Here is a 19923-nt window from a genome sequence, read left to right on the forward strand (position 1 = left end):
CCGCCAAATCTCTAGCACTGTAATACAGGGGCTGTGGAAGAGAGTGGAAGCAGTTCTGTTACTCCTGCTTCAAAAGTGTCATTTAGCAATTATTAGTGTGAGGAAAGGGATATGCAGTGTAGTTAGGGTACTATATACCACTATAGTTAGATTCAAAAATCTAGTTTCTTTAGGGAAAGTGTTAAGTGTCAGGGCGACCATAGTGTAGTGTAGTGTAGGGTGAACTGACTCTGACTGCTATGCCAGGGTGACAGAACTCATCCATGTCAGGGTGACCACCATAGAAAAAATATTGTTTGTATTAGAATTGCAGTAGAGCAGGGATAGGGCTCTGCTACTTTCACACCTGGCCGTTTTTGTTGCAGGCGTTTATTGGGCTTTTTTCTGGACGTCTTTGGAGGCAGGCATGACATCTGAACTTCTGTGTAGGGGTATATATATATATATATACACACACACATATATGTATATATACACATACACACATATAGGTGTGATAGGAGCAGAACCCTATCCCTGCAAATAATTTCATTAGCGCAGGGATAGGGTTCCGCTACTTTCACACCTATATGTGTGTATGTGTATATATACATACAGTATATGTGTGTGTGTATATATATACCCCTATACAGAAGTTCAGATGTCATGCCTGCCTCCAAAGACGTCCACAAAAATGCCCAATAAACGCCTGAAACAAAAACGGCCAGGTGTTAAAGGAGCGGGGCCCCATCCCTGCTCTACTGCAATTCTAAGACAAACTATCTTTTTTTTCTGGTTCTGGACATGCTACAGAGCTGAAACTTCACAGGTACACCTTTTAGACCCCCCAAACACTAAATCCAAAGAAATCTCATTTTTTTTCCAATAATTTTTTCAATAATTGTCTCTCTATCAAAAACAACAATTTTTAAGAACTTTTTTTTGTGTGATTAATAGTCCCTGGGGCATGACCCAGAACCCTAGGCACTTTTTAGGGGCATTTATTAGGTTTTAGGGCTTCAAAATGGTGTTTTTTGATTACCGAAGTTCGGGTCCCATTGATTTCAATGGGGTTCTGGAATCTTTCGGGAAGTTCGGGTGTTCTGGTCAAACCGAACTTTTCAAATTTTTTCTAATCACCACCTCCAACCACATTACCATCACCACCTCTAACCACATCACCATCACCACCTCCAACCACATTACCAAAACCACATCACCATCACAACCTCCAGCCAGCCACAAGATATTTTGCATGTTCTTTTTTTGGCTCTCTTGCAGTAAACCTAAGGAAACAAACCCGTTACTATAATAATATACTTTTTCTGAACAAAATTGCTGTGTATACAAACTATTTACTTTCAAAGGAAAACCAATACAAGACATATAGAGTACTATCAATATGCGTACATACACACATGCAAATGCTTTCTATCCTTTACAAGCTGAAGAAAATGAATTAATCTCAATGCAAATGAGATACACTAAAAGTCATTAACCTCTGTTATAGCTGGTCCACAATTTCCTTAATGAACAGGACTCCCAGCATTAAGTGATCACAGGGAAACAAGTTCTTTATCAAGGCTTCTCTGAAAAGGTGAGTTTTCAAGGATCGCCTAAAGGTTGGACAGGGTAGGAGCTCACTTGACATACTGGGGAAGGGAGTTCAAGAGAATGGAAGAGGCTCTGGAGAAGTCATGGAGGTGAACATGGAAGGAGGTTACATAGGGGGCTTGAGAACAGGAGGAGCGGAGAGGATGAGGATGATTTGGACGATATCTGCAGATGTGGTTGGTGATGTAGCTGGGGGCGATGTTGTGGTTGGCCTTGTATGTTGTGGTCAGTGTTGGCAATAATTCAGACTCGCATGGCCCTAGGCATCAAAGTTCCTTCAGATATCTGGGAGCACTCAATGAGACACAGAGACGGCAGGTTCGATGTCACAGAATGCTCGGCTTTATCAAAACAATGAAGAACTTTTTATAAAGAGAGAGTAAAAGGGGAAGTCCCTTTCCAGGAGATTATACATAGAATTGATACAAGAATAGCAGTTTACCATTACGTGCTTCAAGTCACGTACTTACATATGAGCTAATTAAAATAAGGCATAGTTATAATTGGCATTACATCAGACTTGTTCTAAGGGTTATGATAAGGTATAATTAGTTACTTCAAACAGACGCGCTCTAAGGGTCATTTTGACCACAAAGCGAAACGTCCTGGAAACTTTCAAGGACATTTACTTAGATAGGCTTTTTAATTAAGCTGAGTCTAGGGTTTTAGTAATAAGATGGAGTGGAAAGAACAAAATGGAGGATAGATTATTCCTTCAGTTAGTATTTTGAATTTTTTTATGGTCGGGTAGGAGAAGCCAGTGAAAGGATTGGCAGAGAAGGGCAGCAGTCACAGATCGGTTAATAAGGTGTGTTAGTCTAGTAGGAGCATTCATAATAGAGTAAATGGGGGATAGCCTGTGTAAATATAGGCCAGTGAGGAGGGAGTTGCAGTAGTCAAGGCGGTAAATAACCAAGGAGGGAATACGTTGTTTTGTGGTGAGGTTAGTCAGGAAGAGGCGAATTCTGGAAATTTTTGCGGAGGGTAAGACAACAAGATTTAGGCAGTGATTGGATGTGGGGGCTGAAGCAGAGATCAGAGTCTAAGATTACACCCAGCACCCTGGCTTTTGGGGAGGGACCAATGGTTGTGCCGTTGATCTTAATGGTAAAGTCTTGGTAAGGAGGAAATATTTTGAGCTCAGTTTTAGAAAGATCCTTTAACCCCTGTAAGTTGCAAGGTGGGGTTTACATGACGGGTTTGTCCTACAGATGCTCTGTGGACTGAGATCTGAAGAATTTAGAGGCCAAGTCAATACCTAAAAACTTGTTCTATACCTCAAACCATCCGTGAACCATTTTTGCCATGTGGCAGGGTGTATTTTCCTGCTTAAAGAGGCCACTGCTATCAGGGAAATACCGTTTCCATGAAGAGGTGTACTTGGTCACCAAGTATGTTTAGAGGTGGTACGTGTCAAAGTAACATCCACATGAATGGCATGAGCCAAGGTCAACTAGCAGAGCCTTGCCCAAAGCATCACACTGCCTCCGCCAGCTTGTCTTTTTCCCATAATGCATCCTGTTGCCATCTCTTCCCCAGGTAAGTGACGAACACAGACCTGGCCATCCATATGATGTATTAAAAAACAGGATTCATCAGATCAGGCCACCTGCTTCCATTGCTCCGTGGTTTAGTTCTGATGCTTAAGTGCCCATTGTAGGCTCGTTTTGCTGTGAACACAGGTCAGCATGGACACCCTGACTGGTCTGCAGGTACACAGCCCCATACACAACAAAATGAAATAAAGATTTTTACCACTTTCAACACATCGTTTCATGAACAACATGTTCTCTTGCTGCCTAATATATCCGATGCCATTGTAACAATATAATCAATGTTATTCACTTTACCTGTCCGTGGTCATAATGTTATGGCTGATCGGTGTACAATACATACATAAAACTGCAAAAGATGTGTTCACACTACGAGACGTTTCTTGGGGCTGCAGTTCCTCGGAGCTCCACAAGGTGGGGATCTCACTTCTACCCAGACAGGAAGTCTCTATGGAAGACAGGAAGTTATGTCAGGTACAGGCGGGAAGTGATGTCAGGTACAAATAGGATTTACCGAGTGAGAGGTGAGTCGTTAGGAATTAGGAGACATTGCTGGAAGAGGTAATCATTTTCTATTTACATGGATCAGGGTTGGGAGTTCTAGATGACCGGTAAGGCTCTGGAGAAGTTCCAGAGGTGCGCATGGAGGAGGAGATGAGAGCGAGATCAGGAGGGCTTTGGAGGAGCGGAGAGTACGGTTTGGGTGATATATTGAGATGAAGTTGGTGATGTAGCTCAGGGCAGATCTATGGATGGCTTTGTATGTTATTAGTAATTTGAATTGGATTTATTAGGAGAGTGGAAGCCAATGGAGGGTTTAGCAGAGAGGGGCGAAGGACACTAAATAGAAGCCAGTGGAGGGATTAGCAGAGAGGGGTGGGGGGTGGAGGACACTGAATTGAAGCGAGTGGAGGTATTGGCAGAGAGGGGTGGAGGCAAGTGGAGGGATAGGCAGAGAGGGGTGAAGGACACTGAATGGAAGCCAGTGGGGGGATTGGCAGAGAGACGAGGAGGACACTGAATGGAAGCCAGTGGAGGGATTGGAAAAGAGGGGTGAAAGCCAGTGGAGTGATTGGCAGAGGGGGGTGGAGGACACTGAATGGAAGCCAGTGGAGGGATTGGCAGAGGACACTGAATAGAAGCCAATGGAGGGATTGGCACAGAGGGGTGGATGACACTGAATGGAGGCCAATAGATGGATTTGCAGAGTGGGGTGGATGACACTTAATGGAGGCCAGTAGAGGGATTGGCAGAGAGGGGGTGGAGGACACTGAATCGAGGCCAGAGGAGGGATTGGCAGAGAGGGGAGGATGACACTTAATGGAGGCCAGTGGAGAGATGGGCAGAGAGGGGTGGACAGGTGCGCTTATATAGGCAGGTGTGCATGCATTCGTCACTGACACTGATGCCTTTTTCCTGGCCATATAATCCCCCATACATTCCCATCCTAATATTGTACAACCAGTACAGTCCAGATAATTTTCTGTTATCTGTTATTGGTCTATAGGGAAGCCTTCATAGATCACATGACCAATAAGAATGGAGGAGGACTATAGTCGCATGACCGAGGGGATATTAAACTTCACCCTGGAGATAATCTACCTGCTGACTGGAGAGGTGAGGAGGATTCTGGGAGGTCACATGACATCACTCTTATCTCTATTAATAAAACACAGACCTGACCAGAGAGGTGAGGAGGATTCTGGGAGGTCACATGACATCACTCTTATCTCTATTAATAAAACACAGACCTGACTGGAGAGGTGAGGAGGATTCTGGGATTCTAACATGATATTCCTATTGGTTCTCCAATACAGAGATTTCCTCCTATGAAGTCAGGTGATCATATGACCATCACAGTGCCTCCATGTGACCTCCTAAAACCTGAGAGACACAACATGGAGAAGATTCTAGAAGTCACCAAGAAGATGATGGAGCTGCTGACAGGAGAGGTGAGCGGTGCTGGGAATTCTGGGACATTATCCAGTAACAGACAAGGGATGTGTCTGGATGGTGACTGTATCATTGTGTGTGTCAGGTTCCTATAAGGTGTCAGGATGTTACTGTCTATTTCTCCATGGAGGAGTGGGAGTATTTAGAAGGACACAAGGATCTCTACAAGGACGTCATGATGGAGAATCAGCCGCCCCTCACATCACTGGGTAAGAGGAGACTTTATTGTAAAGGAGAGAGCAGTACGGAGGATCCACCTAGATCCCTCATCATCTGATAAACACATAGAAACAATGTATTCAGTCAGTGTGCGTGTTTCCTACAGATGGATCCAGTAATGGGAACCCACCAAAGAGATTTCCCCGTCCTCTGTATTCCCGGGATTCCACACAGGAAGGTCACACCATCCCCCACCATCATCAGGTAGATGAGGAACAATCACTGATAGTTATATTTTATACAGAAGTGTGTTTGTCACAATAAATGTTTTATTATATAATTAGAGTGGAATCCTCGGGGATGATAATATTATTGTTAAAGAAGAGTATAAAGAGGAGGATGAAGAGTATGGAGTGATGGAGGAGCTCTCAGAAGGACACACAGATGTCACAATAGAACCACCTAATACTAGGAACCCACCAGAGAGATGTCCCCGTCCTCTGTATTCCCGGGATTCCCAACTGGAAGATCACAACTATGCAAAACCTGATCAGGTAGATGAGGAACAATCACTGATAGTATTATTAGGATCTGTACATTATCTGCATTGTTACCATTGATGTCATTTTTATTATATATTCAGAGTGGAAACCTCAAGGATAATATTGTTGGTAAAGAAGAGTATAAAAAAGAGGATGAGGAGTATGGAATGATAAACGAGTTTTCAGATGGACTTAAGGATATGATGGAGCCACCTAATACCAGGAACTCACCAGAGAGATGTCCCCGTCCTCTGTTTTCCCAAAATTCCACACAGGAAAGTCACACCATCCCTCAAAATGATCAGGTAGAGGAGTAACAATCATTGATAATTATAGTTCATACACAAGCCTGTTTGTTACAATAGGTGTTATGATTATGCCTTCAGAGTGGAAACCTTGGAGATTGTAATATTGTTAAAGAAGAGTATAAAGAGGAAGATAAGAAGTATGGTCTAGTGGAGGAGCTTTCTGAAGGACGGAAGGATATCTACAAGCACAATATGATGGAGCCACCTAATAACAGAAACCCACCGGAGAGATGTCTCCGTCCTCTGTATTCCCGGGATTCCACAAAGGAAGGTCACACCATCCCCCACCATCATCAGGTGGGTGGAGTTGAGGGTCAGGAACATAAAGTGATTGAACACTCTGACATGTGGAGACGATGTGTGGACTCTACAAGATGATATTTTCTATGTGATCTCACATCATAAATACTTCTATGTTACAGATGTTATTCTCTGCCATTCTGTTGGTTTAGGGTGAAGATCTGATGAACATGAAAGTTGAGGGTGAAGAAGAAGAGACGTATGTGAGGGATGATCAGCAATCTACGGAGGAGGCTGGAATGACGAGGACATTCATAGAGGAGGACACTCTTACAGAGATCAGCACAGGTGACCCATAATATATTCTTCTCTTATCTCTGCCCTGTTACTGCTCACTGATTGGTCCAGAGTAGGGTGAGAGCTGAGTGATATCAGCCAATAATAGGTTGGTAATTGTCACCTCCCTGTACCGATACCCGTCCTGGGGTTCAGCTGGCAGCATTAGGTTGTGTGTCACTCCTAGTTACAGTAGCACAGATATGAGACCACAGATTAAACCTTTTATGGTTGGTCCCTCTTCTTCCAGCAGCCTTATAGCTAAATTAGAAAATCTAACAAGAATACTTCACTAAGGATGCTGTTTCCACCACGGTGTCCCACCTGCTTGCGCAGTGTGGTGCACAGGTGATCAGACGCATGCATGACTGCAAGCTCTGATGTGCGACTTAGATCTTTCACGTTTTGGCTGTGGTGATATAGGACTTGTGTGTAAGGAATGGCCAACCCACCCTCCAATGGGGCAAAATGACCTTCTAAGGAAAATGGCACATTCCTGAAAGGAGATTAGTGGGCTGGCTTGTCCATATAGTCAGTTTACAATGACATTCCTTTGGTATGAGTCACAAGAAGACAGGACCCTCACCTTGCCAACATCCAAATATATAGAAAAAGGATGAGACAATTAGATCCTACTTACTCAAAAAAAAAAAAACAAGATTTGAGGCAGGTAATATATAAAAAAAATAACAATCTTTATTACGAAATTTCTTAAAACATTATAAAATCATAGCAACACCTTCTACTAGACAGTAGGTCAACAGATACCCATTTCCAAAGTATGGAGGTTTAGTTCCGATCATGTGGGAGTCCGATCAATGAAAGGTAGGATTAGTATTGACGTGGATATCAGTAGTTAGGTCCACAGTTCCTCCATGCCTTTGAGCCAACGTGTTTTGCAAGATACACTTTTGCTTCCTCAGGACTGATTGGGTGGGTTCTGATAAACCTTGAAGATAAGGATCTAGGCGAGAGCAAATCCTGGGGGCGTACACAGGGGCCCCCTACAGAGAGGAGTAGGAGGACACCAAACTGTGGCCTAGGTGTCCACTTCTCCCAAAGTTTGACCAGACAAGACCAGACTTCTGAGCTAAGATGTTATATCAACGCACTCTATAAAGAGATAAATTGGAGCGTATATATTATAACCTGGACCTTGGTGAGGTTGTCCAGGAACCTGGATAAATCACAGATGTAATGGCTGTATCAGATATCTTGAGTTTATTGGAAATTCAGCCACATGGACACGTAAGTGCGTTACGGCATCAAATAGCCCAAATATTTGAACCTCGAAAGGGTGTACTACCCAAGGCCTGAAGCATCACCTCATAGTGTTTCAAAAAAGTCACCCCAGCCAGCAAAATCCCCCACTAGGGAGCTCTTAAATAGAGCTTACCAATAGCCAGGTATAAGGGGATGCCTCAGGACGGATAGGCTCAGTGGTCTCAGCTGGTCTCCATGAGTATTAGTCGGCTAAGGTAACCAAACTTTGTCCTGTATGGCGCCTTAGCCAGGTTTAGAAGCCACGATTAGGTATTGTGAGCCAACAATAATAAGGAAATATGAAATATACAATTTTCCCAAACACTACTCTTCTGACCAGGCTGTGTAAATGTAGAAGTGATCTGGGAGAAGGACCAAAGCCCCTTTGACTGAAGAGGGGGGAAGAGTCCCAGCTGGTTGGGAAGAACATCTGCTCACTCATATCTACCTGATCCAGATGGAATCTTGATGGAAGTTAACTAACCCTCTCAGATCTATTGATGATGTTTTTATATTTTTCCAGGATACGCCATGGAGAAACCCTCAAAGGATCGTCTCACTTTATCTCCAGGTTGTAAAATGGAAGATGAGGACATCACAGGAGATCACATGGATGAAGGCGGGAAATGTTTGTCATCGCAGTCCTGTCCTCCTGAACATCAGACATTGATCACGGGTGAGAAGAAACATGTCTGCTCCGAGTGCGGGAAGAGTTTTTCACGAAGATATGACCTTGTTTTACATCAAAGAACTCACACGGGGGAGAAGCCGTATTCCTGTCCTGAGTGTGAAAAATGTTTTGCGATAAAATCAAACCTTGCAAAACATCAAAGAACCCACACGGGTGAGAAGGCATTTCCCTGCCCTGAGTGTGGAAAATGTTTTTCACAGAACGGTCATCTTAATTCACATCTGAAGTTTCACACGGGGGAAAAGCCATATACGTGTCCTGAGTGTGGGAATTGTTTTAGACAAAAACAACACCTTGTTGCACATCAAAGATCTCACACAGGGGAGAAGCCGTATTCCTGCCCTGAGTGTGGGAAATGTTTTTCGCAGAAAAATTCTCTTGTTTCACATCAAAGGTCTCACACAGGGGAGAAGCCGTATTCTTGCCCTGAGTGTGGGAAATGTTTTCCAGAAAAATCAGACCTTGTAAAACATCAAAGAATTCACATGGGTGAGAAGCCGTATTCTTGCCCTGAGTGTGGGAAATGTTTTACAGAAAAATCAGTCCTTGTTGCACATAAAAGATCTCACACAGGGGAGAAACCGTATTCTTGCCCTGAGTGTGGGAAAAGTTTTAGTCTCAAGACCCATCTTAAAAGCCATCTGAGGACTCACACAGGGGAAAAACCATATTGCTGTCCTGAGTGCGGAAAATGTTTTACACAAATATCAGGTCTTCTACAACATCGAACAACTCACACGGGTGAGAAGGCATATCCCTGCCCTGAGTGCGGGAAATGTTTTTCACAGAATTCCCATCTAAAAATACATTGGAGACTTCACACAGGTGAAAAGCCGTATTCCTGCACTGAGTGTGGAAAAGGTTTTCCAGAGAGATCATACCTTGTTAAACATCAAAGATCTCACACGGGGGAGAGGCCGTATTCCTGCTCTGAGTGCGGGAAATGTTATCCACAGAGATCAGACCTCGTTAAACATCAAAGATCTCACACGGGGGGGAGGCCGTATTCCTGCCCTGAGTGCGGGAAATGTTATCCACGGAGATCAGACCTTGTTAAACATCAAAGATCTCACACGGGAGAGAAGCCGTATTCCTGCCCTGAGTGCGGGAAATGTTATCCATGGAGATCAGACCTTGTTAAACATCAAAGATCTCACACGGGGGAGAGGCCGTATTCCTGCCCTGAGTGCGGGAAAAGTTTTTCACTGAAGTACCGGTTTAACAAACACTGTAGGTCTCACACAGGTGAGTAGATGCAAAGCTTCTTAGTGTAGAAAATGCCCTTCATAAAAGTCCAATCTTACTGAACATCCGATATGCTACACATGGGAAAATTTTGGACCTAAGTGTGGGAATTTTTTATCTACAAAAATCAGAACCTGTGAAACACCAATAGTCTAACACAGGGGAGAAGCTGTATTCCTGCGGGAAATGTTTTTCATAGAAGTCTTGTCTTACCAAACATCAGAGAACTCACACAACCCTCGAGGTGTACCCGTGTCCTGAGTGTGGGAAATGTCTTCTATATGGATCATATTTTGCCGTACATCAGGGATCGCACACTGGGAAGAAGCCCACCTTGATATACACCTCAGAAAACACGGGGGTGAGCGTTCCTCTGATCTTTACCATGGAAGAAACACTTTGAAGCTTTAGTAAGATTATTTTTATGAAGTTCTGTCTGGCTTACTCTGAGAGGAGGGAATATCACTGCTGGTTGAGTCCCTCTAGCAGTGTAGTCGGATCTCCCCGGCTCATCAGCAGAAGCTTCAATGGAAGACATCATGGGGAGAGGGAATCTAGACATGGATGAGGGAGAAGGGGAGAGCAGACTACATTACAAGACTGACATCTTCTGTGTAGTAGTCATCAGCCTGCACAGGCAGCTTCATTTGCTTGGAGAGTGCCACCTTCTGGCTGAAAGTAGAAAATATGACCGTTCTAGATGTCAGCATTTCATATTTACCTTAAATAAAATATCATCTTAATCTTGTGTCTTAGTAGTTTGCTTTACCAGCTTATACTTGTTGGAACAGTCACCTCTCTGTCTCTCAGGATGTCTGTAGTAGACGCTAATATAAGTTCATCAGTTCATGGACCCATCTTTCATTCCACCTGTAATTCCTCCTTCGCACCATCACCACCTCCAACCACATCACAATCACCACCTTCAACACCACCATCACCACCTTCAATCACATCACCATTACCACCTTCAATCACATCACCATCACTACCTCCAGCCACATCACCATCACTACCTCCAACCACATTACCACCTCCAACCACATCGCCATCACCACCTCCAACCACATCACCATCACAACCACCAACCACATCACCATCACAAACCACATCACCATCACCACCTCCAGCCACATCACCATCACAACCACCAACCGCATCACCACCTCCAACCACATCACAACCACCAACCACATCACCATCGCCACCTCCAACCCCATTACTATCACCACCTCTAACCCCATTACCATCACCACCTCCAACCACATTACCATCACCACCTCCAACCACATCACCATCACCACCTCTTACCACATCATCATCACCACCTCTTACCACATCGCCATCACCACCTCCATCCACATCACCAACTCTAACCACATCACAACCACCAACCACATCACCATCGCCACCTCCAACCCCATTACCATCACCACCTCCAACCACATTACCATCACCACCTCCAACCACATCACCATCACCACCTCTTACCACATCGCCATCACCACCACCATCCACATCACCAACTCTAACCACATTACCATCACCACCTCTAACCACATCGCAACTACCAACCACCATCACAACCACCATCCACATCACCACCTCCAACAATCACCACTAGGGATGATCGAACGGTGCGGCCCGAAAATTAACTGTTCGAAATTCGGCCGAATTCCGAACTTTTTGCGGAAAAAGTTCGGAATTCGGCAACCAGAACCGACCAAAATGCAATGGGACAGGAACTGGGCTTTAAAAGCCAGTGATTGGACCAGAACCATCAGTAAAAGCCAATTGAGGGGGCAGGAGGATGCTAGGAATGTGATTGGAGTGACTAGGGGGTCCAGAGGCCAATCAGTAGTGAATACGCTCCCCAGTATATAACATAGCCCCGCCAAATCTCTAGCACTGTAATACAGGGGCTATGGAAGAGAGTGGAAGCAGTTCTGTTACTCCTGCTTCAAAAGTGTCATTTAGCAATTATTAGTGTGAGGAAAGGGATATGCAGTGTAGTTAGGGTACTATATACCACTATAGTTAGATTCAAAAATCTAGTTTCTGTAGGGAAAGTGTTAAGTGTCAGGACGACCGTAATGTAGTTTAGGGTGAACTGACTCTGACTGCTATGCCAGGGTGACAGAACTCTTCCATGTCAGGGTGACCGCCATAGAAAAAAGATTGTTTGTATTAGAATTGCAGTAGAGCAGGGATAGGGCTCCGCTACTTTCACACCTGGCCGTTTTTGTTGCAGGCATTTATTGGGCTTTTTTCTGGACGTCTTTGGAGGCAGGCATGACATCTGAACTTCTGTGTAGGGGTATATATACACACACACATATATGTATATATATATACATACACACATATAGGTGTGATAGGAGCGGAACCCTATCCCTGCAAATAATTTCATTAGCGCAGGGATAGGGTTCCGCTACTTTCACAACTATATCTGTGTATGTGTATATATACATATATATGTGTGTGTGTATATATACCCCTATACTGAAGTTCAGATGTCATGCCTGCCTCCAAACACGTCCACAAAAAAGCCCAATAAACGCCTGAAACAAAAACGGCCAGGTGTTAATGGAACGGAGCCCCATCCCTGCTCTACTGCAATTCTAAGACAAACAATCTTTTTTTCTAGTTCTGGACATGCTACAGAGCTGAAACTTCACAGGTACACCTTTTAGACCCCCCAGACACTAAATCCAAAGAAATCTCTTTTTTTTCCAATAATTTTTTCAATAATTGTCTCTCTATCAAAAACGACAATTTTTAAGAACTTTTTTTTGTGTGATTAATAGTCCCTGGGGCATGACCCAGAACCCTAGGCACTTTTTAGGGGCATTTATTAGGTTTTAGGGCTTCAAAATGGTGTTTTTTGATTACCGAAGTTCGGGTCCCATTGATTTCAATGGGGTTCTGGAATCCGGATCCGAACTTTTGGGAAGTTCGGGTGATCTGGTCAAACCGAACTTTTCAACTTTTTTCTAATCACCACCTCCAACCACATTACCATCACCACCTCCAACCACATCGCCATCACCACCTCCAACCACATTACCATCACCACCTCTAACCACATCACCATCACCACCTCCAACCACATTACCAAAACCAGATCACCATCACAACCTCCAGCCAGCCACAAGATATTTTGCATGTTCTTTTTTTGGCTCTCTTGCAGTAAACCTAAGGAAACAAACCCGTTACTATAATAATATACTTTTTCTGAACAAAATTGCTGTGTATACAAACTATTTACATTCAAAGGAAAATCAATACAAGACATATAGAGTACTATCAATATGCGTACATACACACATGCAAATGCTTTCTATCCTTTACAAGCTGAAGAAAATGAATTAATCTCAATGCAAATGAGATACACTAAAAGTCATTAACCTCTGTTATAGCTGGTCCACAATTTCCTTAATGAACAGGACTCCCAGCATTAAGTGATCACAGGGAAACAAGTTCTTTATCAAGGCTTCTCTGAAAAGGTGAGTTTTCAAGGATCGCCTAAAGGTTGGACAGGGTAGGAGCTCACTTGACATACTGGGGAAGGGAGTTCAAGAGAATGGAAGAGGCTCTGGAGAAGTCATGGAGGTGAACATGGAAGGAGGTTACATAGGGGGCTTGAGAACAGGAGGAGTAGAGAGGATGAGGATGATTTGGATGATATCTGCAGATGTGGTTGGTGATGTAGCTGGGGGCGATGTTATGGTTGGCCTTGTATGTTGTGGTCAGTGTTGGCAATAATTCAGGCCCTAGGCATCAAAGTTCCTTCAGATATCTGGGAGCACTCAATGAGACACAGAGACGGCAGGTTCGATGTCACAGAATGCTCGGCTTTATCAAAACAATGAAGAACTTTTTATAAAGAGAGAGTAAAAGGGGAAGTCCCTTTCCAGGAGATTATACATAGAATTGATACAAGAATAGCAGTTTACCATTACGTGCTTCAAGTCACGTACTTACATATGAGCTAATTAAAATAAGGCATAGTTATAATTGGCATTACATCAGACTTGTTCTAAGGGTTATGATAAGGTATAATTAGTTACTTCAAACAGACGCGCTCTAAGGGTCATTTTGACCACAAAGCGAAACGTCCTGGAAACTTTCAAGGACATTTACTTAGATAGGCTTTTTAATTAAGCTGAGTCTAGGGTTTTAGTAATAAGATGGAGTTGAAAGAACAAAATGGAGGATAGATTATTCCTTCAGTTAGTATTTTGAATTTTATATGGTCGGGTAGGAGAAGCCAGTGAAAGGATTGGCAGAGAAGGGCAGCAGTCACAGATCGGTTAATAAGGTGTGTTAGTCTAGTAGGAGCATTCATAATAGAGTAAATGGGGGATAGCCTGTGTAAATATAGGCCAGTGAGGAGGGAGTTGCAGTAGTCAAGGCGGTAAATAACCAAGGAGGGAATACGTTGTTTTGTGGTGAGGTTAGTCAGGAAGAGGCGAATTCTGGAAATGTTGCGGAGGGTAAGACAACAAGATTTAGGCAGTGATTGGATGTGGGGGCTGAAGCAGAGATCAGAGTCTAAGATTACACCCAGCACCCTGGCTTTTGGGGAGGGACCAATGGTTGTGCCGTTGATCTTAATGGTAAAGTCTTGGTAAGGAGGAAATATTTTGAGCTCAGTTTTAGAAAGATCCTTTAACCCCTGTAAGTTGCAAGGTGGGGTTTACATGACGGGTTTGTCCTACAGATGCTCTGTGGACTGAGATCTGAAGAATTTAGAGGCCAAGTCAATACCTAAAAACTTGTTCTATACCTCAAACCATCCGTGAACCATTTTTGCCATGTGGCAGGGTGTATTTTCCTGCTTAAAGAGGCCACTGCTATCAGGGAAATACCGTTTCCATGAAGAGGTGTACTTGGTCACCAAGTATGTTTAGAGGTGGTACGTGTCAAAGTAACATCCACATGAATGGCATGAGCCAAGGTCAACTAGCAGAGCCTTGCCCAAAGCATCACACTGCCTCCGCCAGCTTGTCTTTTTCCCATAATGCATCCTGTTGCCATCTCTTCCCCAGGTAAGTGACGAACACAGACCTGGCCATCCATATGATGTATTAAAAAACAGGATTCATCAGATCAGGCCACCTTCTTCCATTGCTCCGTGGTTTAGTTCTGATGCTTAAGTGCCCATTGTAGGCTCGTTTTGCTGTGAACACAGGTCAGCATGGACACCCTGACTGGTCTGCGGCTACACAGCCCCATACACAACAAAATGAAATAAAGATTTTTACCGCTTTCAACACATCGTTTCATGAACAACATGTTCTCTTGCTGCCTAATATATCCGATGCCATTGTAACAATATAATCAATGTTATTCACTTTACCTGTCAGTGGTCATAATGTTATGGCTGATCGGTGTACAATACATACATAAAACAGCAAAAGATGTGTTCACACTACGAGACGTTTCTTGGGGCTGCAGTTCCTCGGAGCTCCACAAGGTGGGGATCTCACTTCTACCCAGACAGGAAGTCTCTATGGAAGACAGGAAGTGATGTCAGGTACAGGCGGGAAGTGATGTCAGGTACAAATAGGATTTACCGAGTGAGAGGTGAGTCGTTAGGAATTAGGAGACATTGCTGGAAGAGGTAATCATTTTCTATTTACATGGATCAGGGTTGGGAGTTCTAGATGACCGGTAAGGCTCTGGAGAAGTTCCAGAGGTGCGCATGGAGGAGGAGATGAGAGCGAGATCAGGAGGGCTTTGGAGGAGCGGAGAGTACAGTTTGGGTTATATATTGAGATGAAGTTGGTGATGTAGCTCAGGGCAGATCTATGGATGGCTTTGTATGTTGTTAGTAATTTGAATTGGATTTATTAGGAGAGTGGAAGCCAATGGAGGGTTTAGCAGAGAGGGGCGAAGGACACTAAATAGAAGCCAGTGGAGGGATTAGCAGAGAGGGGTGGGGGGTGGAGGACACTGAATTGAAGCGAGTGGAGGTATTGGCAGAGAGGGGTGGAGGCCAGTGAATGGAAGCCAATGGAGGGATTGGAACAGAGGGGTGGATGACACTGAATGGAGGCCAGTAGATGGATTTGCAGAGAGGGGTGGATTACACTTAATGGAGGCCAGTGGACAGATGGGCAGAGAGGGGTGGACAGGTGCGCTTATATAGGCAGGTGTGCATGCATTCGTCACTGACACTGATGCCTTTTTCCTGGCCATATAATCCCCCATACACCCCCATCCTAATATTGTACAACCAGTACAGTCCAGATAATTTTCTGTTATCTGTTATTGGTCTATAGGGAAGCCTTTATAGATCACATGACCAATAAGAATGGAGGAGGACCAGAGTCGCATGACCGAGGGGATATTTAACTTCACCCTGGAGATAATCTACCTGCTGACTGGAGAGGTGAGGAGGATTCTGGGAGGTCACATGACATCACTCTTATCTCTATTAATAAAACACAGACCTGACCGGAGAGGTGAGGAGGATTCTGGGAGGTTACATGACATCACTCTTACCTCTATTAATAAAACACAGAACTGACCCTCGGAGAGGTGAGGAGGATTCTGGGATTCTAACATGATATTCCTATTGGTTCCCCAATACAGAGATTTCCTCTTCTGAAGTCAGGTGATCATATGACCATCACAGTGCCTCCATGTGACTCCCTAAAACCTGAGAGAGACAACATGCAGAAGATTCTAGAAGTCACCAAGAAGATGATGGAGCTGCTGACAGGAGAGGTGAGCGGTGCTGGGAATTCTGGGACATTATCCAGTAACAGACAAGGGATGTGTCTGGATGGTGACTGTATCATTGTGTGTGTCAGGTTCCTATAAGGTGTCAGGATGTCACTGTCTATTTCTCCATGGAGGAGTGGGAGTATTTAGAAGGACACAAGGATCTCTACAATGACGTCATGATGGAGAATCAGCCGCCCCTCACATCACCGGGTAAGAGGAGACTTTATTGTAAAGGAGAGAGCAGTACGGAGGATCCACCTAGATCCCCCATCATCTGATAAACACATAGAAACAATGTATTCAGTCAGTGTGTGTGTTTCCTACAGATGGATCCAGTAATGGGAACCCACCAGAGAGATGTCCCCGTCCTCTGTATTCCCGGGATTCCACACAGGAAGGTCACACCATCCCCCACCATCATCAGGTAGATGAGGAACAATCACTGATAGTTATATTTTATACAGAAGTGTGTTTGTCACAATAAATGTTTTATTATATAATTAGAGTGGAATCCTCACGGAGAATAATATTATTGTTAAAGAAGAGTATAAAGAGGAGGATGAGGAGTATGGTGTGATGGAGGAGCTCTCAGAAGGACACATGGATGTTGCAATAGAGGCACCTAATACTAGGAACCCACCAGAGAGATGTCCCCGTCCTCTGTATTCCAGGGATTCCACACAGGAAGATCACAACTATGCAAAACCTGATCAGGTAGATGAGGAACAATCACTGATAGTATCATTAGGATCTGTACATTATCTGCATTGTTACCATTGATGTCATTTTTATTATATATTCAGAGTGGAAACCTCAAGGATAATATTGTTGGTAAAGAGGAGTATAAAAAAGAGGATGAGGAGTATGGAATGATAAACGAGTTTTCAGATGGACTTAAGGATATGATGGAGCCACCTAATACTAGGAACTCACCAGAGAGATGTCCCTGTCCTCTGTATTCCCAGGATTCCACACAGGAAGGTCACACCATCCCTCAAAATGATTAGGTAGAGGAGTAACAATCATTGATAATTATAGTTTATACACAAGCTTGTTTGTTACAATAGGTGTTATGATTATGCCTTCAGAGTGGAAACCTTGGAGATTGTAATATTGTTAAAGAAGAGTATAAAGAGGAAGATGAGGAGTATGGTCTAGTGGAGGAGCTTTCTGAAGGACACAAGGATATCTTCAAGCACAATATGATGGAGCCACCTAATAACAGAAACCCACCGGAGAGATGTCCTCATCCTCTGTATTCCCGGGATTCCACACAGGAAGGTCACACCATCCCTCACCATTATCAGGTGGGTGGAGTTGAGGGTTGGGAACATAAAGTGATTGAACCCTCTGACATGTGGAGACGATGTGTGGACTCTACAAGATGATATTTTCTATGTGATCTCACATCATAAATACTTCTATGTTACAGATGTTATTTTCTGCCATCCTGTTGGTCTCGGATAAAGGTATTATTAACATGAATGTTGGAGGTGAAGATCTGATGAAGATGAAAGTTGAGGGTGAAGTAGAAGAGACGTATGTGAGGGATAATCAGCAATCTACGGAGGAGGCTGGAATGACGAGGACATTCATAGAGGAGGACACTCCTACAGAGATCAGCACAGGTGACCCATAATATATTCTTCTCTTATCTCTGCTCTGTTACTGCACACTGATTGGTCCAGATTAGGGCGGGAACTGAGTGATATCAGCCAATAATAGGTTGGAAATTGTCACCTCCCTGTACTGATACCCATCCTGGGGTTCAGCTGGCAGTATTAGGTTGTGTGTCACTCCTAGTTACATTAGCACAGATATGAGAACACAGATTGAACCTTTCTTAGGTTGGTCCCTCTTCTTCCAGCAGACTTATAACTAAATGTTACCATAAATATCTATTAAATGTCTTATTGGGATAGGGGAAATACTAATTTGAAGATATTTGCCAGCACACCACAGGTCATCAAGTTGAGTCCAAGCAGTTTTTACTGAAGCATGATCACAACACAATAAAGATAGTGCAACGTTTCGGAGCTACGCAGGATCTGTTCGTCAGGCATGGCAGGCGATCACAAGCCTGGAGAAGGGGTCCTGCGTGGCTCCGAAACGTTGCACTATCTTTATGGTGATGTGATCATGCTTCAGTAAAAACTACTTGGACTCAACTTGATGATCCGTAGTGTGCTGGCAAATATCTTCATTGTGGCTTTCTAATCCAGTCTCCAGCTGGTGGTTGTTACAGCACTCTAGATTTCTCTCCAGGAACGTGAGTGATGGATTATTATTGGGGGGAATACTAAAAAACTTCTCTTTCCAGGAGAAAATACTGCAGCAAGCTCCCTCCACTGCTGCATATCCCCAGAAGCCTAGGCCTATGATCACTCGTTCTATGACAAAGGGTCTTCAAGCCTGAACTTTGGACCTCTTGTTTATCAGAGATCACATGACCCAGTGCCTAGACTTGTGGTTGTTCAAAGAGCATGGACCTTCCAGTCCCCATTGGTTTCTGCTTGTTTTGTCACGGTCACGTGATAATTTACATTTTTGGGGTTGTATTCGTTATGTGCAAAGAGAGATCACACAAATATTTCTCAGGTTACCAATAAGTTTAATACAGATATTAGAAAATCTAACAAGAATACTTCACTAAAGATGCTGTTTCCACCACGGTGTCCCACCTGCTTACGCAGTGTGGTGCACAGGTGATCCGACGCATGCATGACTGCAAGCTCTGATGTGCGACTTAGATCTTTCACGTTTTGCTTGTGGTGATATAGGACTTGTGTGTAAGGAATAGCCAACCCACCCTCCATTGAGGCAAAATGACCTTCTAAGGAAAATGGCACATTCCTGAAAGGAGATTAGTCAGTTTACAATGACATTCCTTTGGTATGAGTCACAAGAAGACAGGACCCTCACCTTGCTAACATCCAAATATATAGAAAAAGGATGAGACAATTAGATCCTACTTAATCAAAAAAATGAGGCAGATAATATCAAAAAAAAATAACAATCTTTATTACAAAATTTTTAAAAACATCCTAAAATCGTAGCAACACCCTCTACTTGACAGTAGTTCAACAGATACCCATTTCCAAAGTATGGCGGTTTAGATCCGATCATGTGGAATTTGTGGGAGTCCGTCAGTTTATAGGAAATTCAGCCACTTGGACACGTAAGTGTGTTACGGCATCAAATAGCCTAAATATATTTGCACCTAGACAGGGTGTATTACCCAAGGCCTGAAGCATCACCTTATAGTGTTTCAAAAAGTCACCCCAGCCCCACAGGATCCCTGGTGA

General features: G+C 43.7%; 3 protein-coding genes across 3 annotated transcripts in view; 2 read left to right on the forward strand and 1 right to left on the reverse strand.

The window, feature by feature from the left end:
- LOC309562972 (uncharacterized protein) overlaps positions 1–19923 on the forward strand; it is a 581033-nt gene that overhangs the window by 475803 nt on the left and 85307 nt on the right. Inside the window, 2 exon segments of the mRNA XM_082267298.1 lie at positions 8919–9349; positions 9509–9848. Coding sequence (XP_082123424.1) covers positions 8919–9349; positions 9509–9848 — 771 coding nt within the window.
- Positions 1–19923, reverse strand: part of LOC309562915 (uncharacterized protein) — a 523709-nt gene that overhangs the window by 166526 nt on the left and 337260 nt on the right. The gene's annotated exons all lie outside the window — the stretch shown is intronic.
- On the forward strand, positions 4686–6707 carry LOC309563988 (uncharacterized protein; the record flags this gene model as incomplete). Its single annotated transcript, XM_082268616.1, has 3 exons — positions 4686–4763; positions 6187–6405; positions 6561–6707. The coding sequence occupies 3 exons, from the start codon at positions 4686–4688 to the stop codon at positions 6705–6707; spliced, it is 444 nt and encodes a 147-aa protein (XP_082124742.1).

This window comes from Pelophylax lessonae (assembly GCF_965119305.1).
Source record: "Pelophylax lessonae genome assembly, chromosome: 9".
Lineage (NCBI taxonomy): Eukaryota > Metazoa > Chordata > Amphibia > Anura > Ranidae > Pelophylax > Pelophylax lessonae.